This window comes from Echinops telfairi, unplaced genomic scaffold (genome assembly GCF_000313985.2).
Source record: "Echinops telfairi isolate 266 unplaced genomic scaffold, ASM31398v2 ScPeMD7_5868;HRSCAF=6743_1, whole genome shotgun sequence".
In the NCBI taxonomy this organism is placed as follows: domain Eukaryota; kingdom Metazoa; phylum Chordata; class Mammalia; order Afrosoricida; family Tenrecidae; genus Echinops; species Echinops telfairi.
In genome coordinates this window covers 11,516,164-11,528,426 of record NW_022109768.1, presented here as the reverse complement: position 1 = coordinate 11,528,426, position 12,263 = coordinate 11,516,164, and the positions used below count along the sequence as shown (strand labels likewise).

Genomic DNA, 12,263 nt, shown 5'->3' with positions numbered 1-12,263 from the left:
GTTTGTTTAAAATATATATCTAGATCATTATATTTGTCTGTAAATTAGCCCATTGCCTATAAGTGATTGATTTTTTTTTGTGGGACCCTGGGGGGGGGGGAGTACACTTGTTAGAGGTTTTTGAAGATAACCACTATGAAAACTGATAGCTGTATGAATCGGTGTTTCCCCTACAGAGGCAGCACACCTTAACGTGGAGCTTGTTAAGCAATCAATGGCACAGACGCAAGTAAAATATTGCAAATACGGTAGTATAATGTCTTGGTAAACATGAGAATTTGAAAGTCATAAAATTAAAGATTTGATATGCGTAAGATCAATAGACATGGCTTATCACTATATAATATGAGATTTAATTTTTAAATGCCTTGGTCCAGTGAAAAAGTGTACTGTACAGGAAAACTGAAATTTCAATAAAGAATCAAGACAAAAGAAACAAACTTTATATTAAAGTACCTGTAAGAGGCGATACTTATACTTACGCAGCAACCTCTTCCTTTGATAATCCTTTGAAATTCACTTCCACATAATGATCTATGTCATCTTTTTCTTTGATCAGTTGAGCTCTAAATGAAAGGGAAAGAAATAATAAAACACTGCATTATCAAGTTGAAACACCACCAGACAGATCAAATGCCACTAGGATAATAGAAATATTCAGGGAATAATACCATATATAATGAATGTTCTGCGATAGCTACAGAGTTCATAATTGGCTGATAATTTCAAAATTTGAATTTTTCTGAATGGAAAAAGATAATAACATACCAACACAATCCAGGGATCTGCACCTTTATATACACTGAGCTTTCGCTCAAAGCTGATAAAGTCTTCCATTGCTCACTGGGTCTCACAATCTAACTTCCCAAATACTGAAGGCACATGTTGTGGGAAATAGGATCTTGAACTAAGAATACCTATTTGATACAAATGCTTAAAATTCATTTGCTCTAAAGATTGCATTTTGCTCTGAAATTTGATTTGCATCTGAGTTAGTTAATTGTGCCAGCCTGGCCGATAATCACATGTGGGGCTAATTGAAAGGCGGAGGGATAAATGGATGGTGAGCCTCGCCTTTCTAGTTCTCGGGTCTCTTGTTTTGTGATGGTTGTACTGGCGCAGCTGCCTTAGCAGTTCCCTGCTTCAGCTTGCAAGATTGACTTCCTACAAGACATCCACAAGGAGAAGCTACATGGACCTATCCCGATGCAGCCCTGGGTGCTGGAGCAGCCGTGTGGAGACCCCTGCCAGTGCTGAGTTGCTTGTTCAGTTCACTGACTCAGCTTTCCTCCTGCAGTCGGCATCATTGCCTCTGTTTTGTGAGGTGGAGGACTTTGTGGACTGGTGTTTTAATGGGTTAATGTTGGACTTGTGGGCTTGGGCAGCATTGGGTTGGGATGTTTTCATGATGCACACTTTCTTTACATAAAACTCTCTTATACATGAGTTGCTGTGGATTTGTTTCGCCAAAGTACCTAGACTAATACAGCATCGTTATTGCATATAAAACTTAAAGGACTATTAAAAGTTCAAGCACAAAATGATTTTCTAAAGTCCTTACTTGAGAAATTGATTATATTTATAGCATATTCATTTTAAACACCAACTTACACCTTTAAAAATCAGCATGCTGTTCATATCTCATAACCATGAAAACAAAGGTAAGGTTATTTAAGAATATAACAGGTATATAAATAAATACCTGGTCTTTTCCCTTTAGAAGCAATTAGAGAAAATTGATCCACAATTTTGCCTTATATAATTAAAAGCTTTTCTGTAGTAAAATGAACACAAGAAAAAAGTTTTCTTTAAAATTCATCTGATTTTGAGGGATATAAGATTGGCTATTCTTTCCTTGAAAATAAATTATAATCCCAAGAATTAAGAACAACAGAAGGAACAGGTTTTATTCAGATTTTTCATATATATATTTATAAATAATGGTGTGTGTATGTGTGTGTACACACACATACACACACACACCAGAATTTTAAAAAATAATTTTATTAGGGGCTCATACAACACTTATTACAATCCATACATACAGCAATTGTGTAAAACACATTTCCACATTCATTGCCCTCATCATTCTCAAAACATTTGGTCTCCACTTAAGCCCCTGGCATCAACTCTTCATTTTTTCCCTCCCTCCCCACTACCCACCTCCCTCATGAACCCTTGATAATTTATAAATTATTTTGTCATATCTTGCCCTGTCCGACGTCTCCCTTCACCCACTTTTCTGTTGTCCATCCCCCAGTGAGGAGGTTATATGTAGATCCTTGTAATCGGTTCACCCTTTCCAACCCACCTTCTCTCCACCCTCCCATTACCTCCACTCTCACCACTGGTCTTGAAGGGATCATCCATCCTGGACACCCTGTGTTTCCAGTTCCTATCTGTACCAGTGTCCATCCTCTGGTCTAGCCAGATTTGTAAGGTAGAATTGGGATCATGATAGTGGGGTGGGGGGGGCCTTGAAGGAAGCATTTAGGAACTAGAGGAACGTTGTATTTTTCATCATTGCTACATCGCATCCTGACTGGCTCGTCTCCTCCCCGAGATGATTCTGTAAGGGGATTTCCAGTGGCTTAAAAATGGCCTTTGGGTCTCCACTCTGCACTCCCCACTCCTCATTCACAGTGACATGATTTTTCATTCTGATGATGCCTGATACCTGATCCCTTCAATACCTCATGATCGCACAGGCTGGTGTGCTTCTTCCATGTGGGCTTTGTTGCTTCTGAGCTAGATGGCCACTTGTTTACCTTCAAGCCTTTAAGATCCCAGATGCTATATCTTTTGATAGCCGGGCACCATCAGCTTTCTTCACCACATTTGCTTATTCACCCGCTTTGTCTTCAGCAGTTGTGTCAGGAAAGTGAGCATCATAGAATGCCAGTTTAGTAGAAGAAAGTATTCTTGCATTGAGGGAGTACTTGAGTGGAGACCCAATGTCCATCTGCTACCTTAATACTAAACACATAAATATATGCACATAGATCTATTTCCCCATCCTCATATATAAATATATTTACATATGTACAGGCCTTTATTTAGACCTCTATAAATGCCCTTTGCATCCTAGCTCTTTCCTCTATTTCCTTTGACTTTCCTCTTGTCCCACTATCATGCTCAGTCTTCATTTGGGTTTCAGTAATTCCTCTCGGTTACGTTACCCTTGATCACGCCCTACCAGGCCTCCTACACCCTCCTCACCACTGATTTGGATCATCTGTTGTTCCATTGTCCCTGGGTTTGTTAACACCACTACCCCCTCTCCCATGTCCCCCAGGAACTGTCGGTCCCATTGTTTTCTCCTCCAGATTGTTCATTCAGCCTATCTTATTTAGACAGACCTGCGCAGATAATAACATGCACACAAAAAAAGACAGAGCAAAACCAAGCAACAAAAGAAAAGAAAATAACAACAACACCAACGAGCCAATGACAAAAAAACACAACAAAAAGAAAGAAGATCTTGTAGTTAGTTCAAGGACTGTTTGTTGGCTTTTAGGAGTGTTTTCCAGTCGAATCTGTTGGGGCACGGAGCCCTGGCCCAAAAGTCTATTTTTGGTATTCCTTGGGGATTTCATTACTCTGTTCCCCTTACTGTTCTGTTCCAGGCCCCTTACACACACCAGAATTATATCTCTTTTGGATGATTTCTCAACCACAGAAAAAGAAAATTATGACTTTCTTCCTTACAAGAACTTCATGTAGGTTTTGCTTAATGGACATGTATTGTCTTGAGGGGCTTCAGTCATCCTCCAAACACGAGGTAGAGCCCTTTTCAGAGCCTAGAGCTCTTGTAACAGGGATCATTATGCCTTACAGGGATTGAAAAGATCACACATAAAGACTATCCTCAGACCTCCAAGCACAAATTCCTCATACTGAAGCTCAGTAGGAAATATGATACACCATAATTAACAGAGAATGAAATGACCAATAAACATCAATTTGTCAAATGTTATTCGAAATTGAATGAAGCACGTCAACACATCTGAAAGAGCAAATTTGAATATTCAAAACTGTAATGCTCTCCCGGTGTTTTTTTCTGGCACACAACTGTATTTTCTGAGATAATGCTACTGCAGGAAATCCATTCTGTAGGGCAAGGAAGGGAAGCAATGAAGGTCACATACCTTGGGAGGACTTTGGAGGAGCATGGCAGCTTCTGTCGCGCTATGGACGCAAGCTTTGGACGGATCAGTGGCAGTGGGGGCAGGGTGGTCATTTTGCCCTAAAAAAAAATCAACAGAAATAGTATTTTTAAAAATAAATCTTGGATAGAATTCTTTAAGAATGATTAGAGATGCAGAATCTGTCAGATGAGCTGGGAATCCCCAGTGCATAGGGCTGTAGTTCTGTTAGTCACGAATGGTATTCATTGAGTGGACGCTGCAGATGGCGTCTCTCATTTTTTCTACAATTTGCCTTTTGGCCAATTTATTACCTATCTACATTTCCACCTCGAACTGGGTAAGGAGAAAATCTGATAAATGAATTCAAGATGCAGACAATGGGCAGCTTTGGGAAGAATTTTGTTAGGGACACGGCTGCTGTTGAAGAGTCAAGATTTTTTTTTGAATGACTCTGGATCTCAAATGTTTGGGCTTTGCTTTCTTGTTACAATCACACAGATTGAAAAGTGCTCACACATAGCTGTTTTCCAAAACCTTTTCTACAACCAAGTAAAGAGTTTCTCATAGAAGCGATAGACAGGAAGAACCATTGTTCACTAGACCGTTGCTATTGCCCTGAGAGAGTGCATAGCTGCTAACACACCACGTCAAAATGCAGCCTCTTAAACAAGACTGGTTAAAAGAATGATTGTGTCATCACCTCTCACTGTCAATGTGGGTCAAGAAGTAGGACGGGACACAATTGGGTGGCTTTTCGGTTCTACAAGGACTTGGTCCTTCGATGGGAAGACTTAAAGTTTGTCGTTTCAAATTGTTAAAAGTTGGGGTTAACTTTATAGTGGGTCCTGGAGGGGCTTGAGGCCGCTCACTCCCATGTCTGGTGGTAGATGCTCAACATCGGCTCAGGCCTCAGCTGGGCTATCTGGGAACACTAACAGGTGACCTCCTCACACATTTATCTGACGTCAGGCATGGCAAGTTCAGACTTCTTAGGTGGGAAAGCAACTTTCTCAAAGAAAAAGACCAGGTGGAAACCGCATCCCCTTTTGACTGGCTGTAAGGTTACCTGATGTCACTTCTGCTGTGATAACAGAGCTGCCCAGTTGTTGATGTCAAAATCACACTGTAAGAAGAGAATATGGATGGGGAGATATTGTTGCAACCAGCTTTGGAAAATACAGGCCAACAATAATAGGCAGGTCTATAAAAATCAGGTTGTAGAAAACGCATTGCAATGAAGGAGAGTAGACATGATTTCTATGAACTGTATTTGTTTAAGTCATATGCTACCAAGGTTCTCAGATGCAAAAGAATTAATACTTCTATGTTACATTGGCATCCAAAAGACTACCAGTCTCTATGCCTCTGAGACCAAACAAGTAGCCACCACTGTCAATTGCTCTGAAATATCACCTTAGAAATTCATGGGTAGAGTGGGGGGAATATGGAATACAACTAGAAGAGTTAGTTGGCTACAAAGCCTGGTGGAATCCCTGGGACTATGGTCCTTTCACTCTTCAGGGTTGGAAATGAATTCACCCCCAAGACTCGATTTTCAGTCAATCAATAGACAGAGCTATAAAGGGAACACTAATACTCGAGAGGTATACACACCTAAGACATCAGAAGGGCAGTGTTTACTTGAAGACAAAGTTCATAAGAATTAGGAATGAAGGAGGAATGAGAACAAGAGAAACAGAAGGATAAGCGATGGATAAGCAATGGTACAGGGTGGGGGGGGAGCACATCAATGGCACGAAACAAAGTGTGTATGAATTGTTCAATGGAAAACTGATCTGCTCCATAATTCACAGTAATTTTTTTAATCAAGTCTTCTCAATTTCACAAGTGATTGTTTTTATAATATTGGACTTTTACCTTCAGCCCCAGAAGTTAACAAGTGACCAGAATGATGGTTTCAGGTTTGAAATCTCTATCCTTCAGCACTCTTGACCTAAGATAAATCACAAACTGCGTCTTCAATATAGTCAACAGGTATTTATTGAGCTACTACTAGGTTCTGGATAGATAGCAGTGAATCAAAAAGCATAAATCTCTGATTTGAAGAGTCGGGGTGGCACAAACAAACAAAAGTCAGACAATACAGAAGCAAAATATATGGACTGTCAGATCATGATAAAATCTTCAGGAATAAAATAATAATAAAGAAAATGAGTAAGATATGAACTGCTTGCATGCTCACCAGTAAAGAAGGGATAAATAAAAGCAGAAGATGAGGTGAAGGATTTGATGATGTAGCGTCTTGTAGATTTTACTATAAATATGTTCATTGCAGGTTGCAGAAGGACCAACAACAGAGAGGCCACCTGGCAGACTACTGTGGAATCTGGTAGATCAGGTGGAGAGTGAGGTAGAGGGAGCTGGTTTTGTCCAAGAGAGACAGAGAATTTGTAGAGTTTGGAGACACAACATCCCCCAAGTGTTACAAAGTTCAGAAAGACGGGAGAGGAAAAGACAGGGGAGAAACACTGCCAGGAAAATCTTTTGAAATTTGGGGTAAAAATGGGCAGTCTTATGCTTCGAAAATTATTTCTTGTATATGATGGTTTTTTTGTTTGTTTTTTGTTGTTTTTTTAATCATTTTATTAGGGGCTCATACAACTCTTATCACAATCCATACATACATCAATTGTGTAAAGCACATTTGTACATTCATTGTCCTCATCATTCTCAAAACATTTCCTCTCCACTTAAGCCCCTGGCATTAAGTCCTCATTTGCCCCTCCCTCCCTGTTCCCCTCTCCCTCATGAGCCCTTGATAATTTATAAATTGTTATTTTGTCATATCTTGCCCTCTCCGACATCTCCCTTCACCCACTTTTCGGTTGTCCCTCCCCCAGGGAGGAGGTCACATATAGTTCCTTGTAATCGGTTCCCTCTTTCCTACCCACTTTCCCTCTACCCTCCCAGTATCGCCACTCACTCCACAGGTCCTGTAGGGCTCATCCGCCCTGGATTCCCTGGATTTCCTGTTCCTATCTGTACCAGTGTACATCCTCTGGTCTAGCCAGACTTGCAAGGTAGAATTCGTGTCATGATAGTGGGAGCAGGGAGGAACCAGGAAGCATTTAGGAACTAGAGGAACGTTGTATATTTCATCGTTGCTACATCGCACCCTGACTGGCATTTTATATAGTTTAAAGGCAAAATTCTAATACATATTGGGTATTTTTAGATAGAAAATCATTGCCCTGGAGTGAACTCCATGTGCATCAAAGTAGAACTGTGCTCCCTGGGGTTTTTAATGACTGAGTTTTCAGAAGTAGACGACCAAGACTCGTTTGAGGTGCCTCTGGGTGGACTTCAGCCTTTAATCTTTCAGTTAGCAATCAAGCACATTAACTCTCTGTACCACCCAGAGACTCCTTTGAGATGTGTTGTTGATATATCTGATGAGTTGATTTGGGTTCGTAGAGATCCCACTGAACAGAGTAGAACTACCATAGAGGGTTTCCAGTGCTGCGGTCATTATGGGGGCAATCACCACATTTTTCTCCCACAGAGCCCATGGTAGATTTGAGCCACTGACCTTTCGGTTAGCAGCTCAGCTGCTTAACTAGTGCATCACCAGGGTTCTTTTAGATATAACAAAACCCTCGTATCCAAAATCTGAAGACATGATCATATCTGTGAAGCACACTGTCCACTTATTTTTATACAATAGCTTAAAAGTATGCAGTCTGAACAAGAGTAAGCCATCTTCTCTAGAGTAAACATTAGAAAATTATTTATATTTCATTTAAAAGTGACGTAGTTCTTCCATTTTAAAAAATCTTATTTTTCTGATCAGATCTTATATTAACTAATTGAATTACTTGGATAACAAGAGCTTACTAGAGCATGGCAAAATTGCAGTATGTGTGGTAAGAACTCATGACCAACATGGGGTCTGACCCACATGCAGATTAGACAGGACTACCAAGGTTTTCCAAAGCCATCTCCCATGCGCCCACTTCAGGGAGACTGTGGAACTTGGTGTCCCAGCGTCTTCAGAGGCTACAGAAAAGATCTGGACCAACTCAGCTCTTAATCTGAACCTGTTTAAGCCCATGTTATTGTAATTTGGTGCCATCGAGTTAGTTCTGCCTCCTAATGACCCTCTGTACCACAGAACAAAACACTGCCAGGTCCTGAGTTATCCTCACAATTGTGTTTGAGCCCATTGTTTCAGCCGCTGTCTCAATGCAGTGCATCGAGGGTCATCTTCTTTTGTCACTGATCTACTTTATTTACGAAGCATGATGTCTTTCTCCGGAAGTGGGTCCTTCCTAATGACAGCTCCAAAATATGTGAGATGAAGTCCAGCCTTCTCACGGATATGGAGTATTCTGGACATAGGTCTTCCAAGACAGATGTCTTCATTCTTCCCACCAAGTAGTCAATATTCTTAGCAACCAGCTCACTGTCATTGATGTGCATCAATTCTTCTCAGGGCTTCCTTATTCAAGGTTCAGCTTTCACATGCATAGGAGGCAATTAAAAATACCTTGGCTTGGGTCCAGAGAATCTTAGTCCTCAAAGCAATATAGTTGCTCTTAAACACTTTAAAGGGGTTTTGTGCAGCAGATTTGACCAGCATAGTGCATCCTTTGATTTCTTGACTGCTGCTTCCATCAGCATTGTTGTGGATCCCAGTAAAATGAGATCCTTGACCACTTCAATATTTTCTCCATTTGCCAAGATGGTCTAGTTGTGAGGTTTTTTATTTCATTTACATTAAGTTGCAATCCAACAGAAGGCTGCAGTTCTGGATCCTCATCAGCAAGTGCTTCAAACTCACCTCATTTTCAACAAGCAAGGTTGTGTCAACTGCATAACACAGGCTGCTAAAAACGCCTTCCCCAATTATGAGTTTCAAAAGGGAGTAGGAAATAAAAAACTCACCGCTCTTGCTCAGTCTTACATTCTATCTCCTGTGAATTAGAAGTCTGTTCTGAAGGTCTTTGGCTTACCAAGGCAATGTGAAATTGACCATGGAGACCCAGGAGCTTCAACATGAACAAAGAGTATTTGTAATTTTCCCCAAATATACTCAAAGACTCAGTTACTTATAGATTAACAAGCGAGTGGGTCCCGGATCTGACCCAATTTTGTCTGCCTCATCAAGGTGTGTACCTGTTGCTGTCAAGTGCTGCCAAGATGTACTGACTCATGGCAGCCTCCTGGGTACCAAGTAGAGCTGCTCCTTGGACTTCTCAAGGCTGTGGTCTTTGGGGAGCAAACAGCCAGGCCTGTCTTCTAAGGAGCTCTGGTTGTGTCTGAACTGCCAGCACTTCTGCTAGTAGTTGAACACTTAACTGGCGGTTGCCAAGGTCTGCCTCAGATGCATATCTGCCCCACAAAAGTTGCCCTACTAGCATGCTCTTATGCCATTTATAGAAAATGCATCCTGCTTAATGTTTACTTGAGGCGGATAATTTTTGCTAGCAACAATCAATTTCTCGCATGAAATCAATTACGCATCCTACACAGAGAGATCCAGTGCCTGCTTTGTCACACAGGTCTACTGCAAATTTTTTTTTTTAATTCTCAGTCAGCGTTTTCTACCATTAAAGTTTCAGCTGCCAACCCCTTCATTTTGCTCTCCTCTGATCTGAGAACATTCGCAGCAGGAGGACCTTTACTCTGAAATTTAGTTTAATGTAAGCATTGCAAGCCCTGCTGGCGAGCCTCAAGGCACAAACTCTGACTGGGGGGCAGTCAGAGCAGAAGGATAAAGTGAGAAAAAGTTATTAATAGAATGAGGGTGGAAATTTTCTCTCTATACCAATCTGAGTTGGAAAGTTTCAGTTCAGATTAGGGTGGAGTTTGAATGAGCTCTCGCCTTGCCCTAAACCCCAAAGCGTATCATTTTTATACTTATTGGAAAAGGGTATTTTGACACAATTGATAGATACATGGCTATAAAAGAGTATTTTGTTTTATACGATAGCTAATTCATGAGCGGAAATCTCTTATATTAATATTTGAACTGACTCAAATACTTAAATGGATCATATGACATTATTTTCTTATCTCTTTATGCAAATTAAAAAAAATTAAATAGGACTCAGCTGCATTCTGCCCTATAGAATCAGTCCAAGAGAAACTAAGTAGGTGGAGATGGGGGTGGAGTGGGGAAAGGGAGAACGTCAAGAATGGTTTAGGTCCTGCTACGTTAGGGTTAAATTTATACACACATGGTGAGAGAAATCTTTTGTTCTTAATAAGACTTGTGTCACCTTTTCCTGACTTAGGCCATACAGTGCCCCCTGCTCCCAGAGGAGCTACAACCTAGTCTCAGCCATTAGCAATAGGAATAGAGTTTTGATAAGTTTATAGCAAAACAGCACATATCATCCTGAACAACTGAACTTCCTGAGTTCTAGTTCAATACCACAGAGGAAAGCGCACAAGATAGGTGTGGCTGCAAGAAGGTGGGACTGCTCAGATTCAGGTGAGCAAGGGAGGAGAATGAGCTACCTTTCTGGCTGGGGCTCAGGCTGAAGCAGTCAGTTAGAAGGACCCAGAGGCAGCAGCTGAGTGCCAGCAAGTGGGAGGTGCTACACGTGGCACCATGGGTGCTGAGACAAAGATCAAAAGACTGCCTGCAGCCATTCCACAGTTGGCATTCTTAAGAGATTTGGTGGATCCTTTGATCTGCTGGTTGGCTCTAGTAACATGGTTACAGTCTCTAAATTTGGCCCCCACATGCAAAGACAAATGAGAATGTAGAATTACAGGATGAAAGGTTTGCAAGTGCTGGGTCAAGCTGAATGTGTCCTGTGGTGGGAGTTTAAATTTCCAGCCCCCAGTAAAATACTTCAAAGAGGATCCCACCTGACCATCATCCCCAGAGAGAGTCTCTCATTAGTAAACACAAAGGAAGGGACAACGGTGGGGGCTACACTGTGCAAACAGGGTCGACTTGAGCAGTAACTATGTGTGAGACAGACCCCCATCTCCATGGTTTGAGCACTTTGGCACCACTGGCAGTATTTCTTACAGCGGGCATATGAGAAATAAAGCCAGGAAATGATGACAAGCAAATTATTATGTCATCAAAAGATCCAATATAAATAGGAACCTACACTCACCAACACAAAGTTATAAGAATTAGAGCTTTTCATGTTATCTATCACAAGCTCTTTTACTATGAAAGTTTAAATAAAATACAGAATAGATCAAATATATTCAGCCTCTTAAAAAGTTTCATTTTTTCAAAGATAAATGTAAAGGACTTTTAAAGAGTTGGTAGATGATGTGTATTCCTTACCTCATCACTTTGGGCTACTTCTATGACTCTGGTGGGTAATTAGTATAGCACACAAATAGAAGACAATAGACTAGCAAGCACACACTTCCAATGAGCTGTCTTTTGCTGGTGGTCACAGGCATGCCTCATCTCCCTGCACAGTGCTTTATTGCGTTCCGTAAAGACTATGTGTATTTATTTCCAGATTGAAGGTTGGCCACATCACCATGTCACATTAAGTCCAAGACACCATTTTCCCAGCAGCACATGCTCCTCTTGTGTCTCCGTGTCCCAGGTTATTAACTCTCACAATAGTTCAAACTTTCCCGCAACGTTATTGCCCACTCAATAGACTACAGGATAGGGGAAATATACTTTCATACTCGGATGCTCTGGGAAATTATTTAGAAAAATTCATTTGACTCGCTTTATTGCAATATTTGCTTTATTGCAGTACTCTGGAACCGAACCCGCAATATCTCTGAGGCGTGCCCGTACATTAAAAAAAGAAGAAGATAAAAAGGATAAAACAGGACAAGGGTTTGAAGGCAAATTGGATATTACTGCTGATAGTCTCTCCCATCTGACATACTTCCATCTGAAAGTCAGGAAAGTAAAGAGTAATTCCAAAGGAGAGAAGAAAAAGTTAACAATTACTCAATAGGAGAAACCCATCCCATAGAATAAGAAGATCATTGATGTCTTTATGGTGTTATGTTAGAGCTCTGAGAATTTTCAACTGTTAATCATTTTCTGATGATTCCCATAAATACTTCCCAAATAAGAACTATATGTTTAGATGAATTTTTAAAATCTTATAGAACCTACAGGGAAACTAATTATTAATGAGATTCCAATAC

General features: G+C 40.7%; 1 protein-coding gene across 1 annotated transcript in view; it reads right to left on the bottom strand.

Moving 5' to 3' along the window:
- TTC29 (tetratricopeptide repeat domain 29) overlaps positions 1-12,263 on the bottom strand; it is a 301,858-nt gene that overhangs the window by 288,494 nt on the left and 1,101 nt on the right. Inside the window, exons 2-3 of the mRNA XM_030887202.2 lie at positions 4,149-4,246; positions 483-566 (exon numbers count right to left, since the gene is read on the bottom strand). Of these exons, the coding sequence (XP_030743062.2) occupies positions 483-566; positions 4,149-4,240 (176 nt within the window). The 5' untranslated portion in view covers positions 4,241-4,246. The remainder of the gene's footprint in view (positions 1-482; positions 567-4,148; positions 4,247-12,263) is intronic.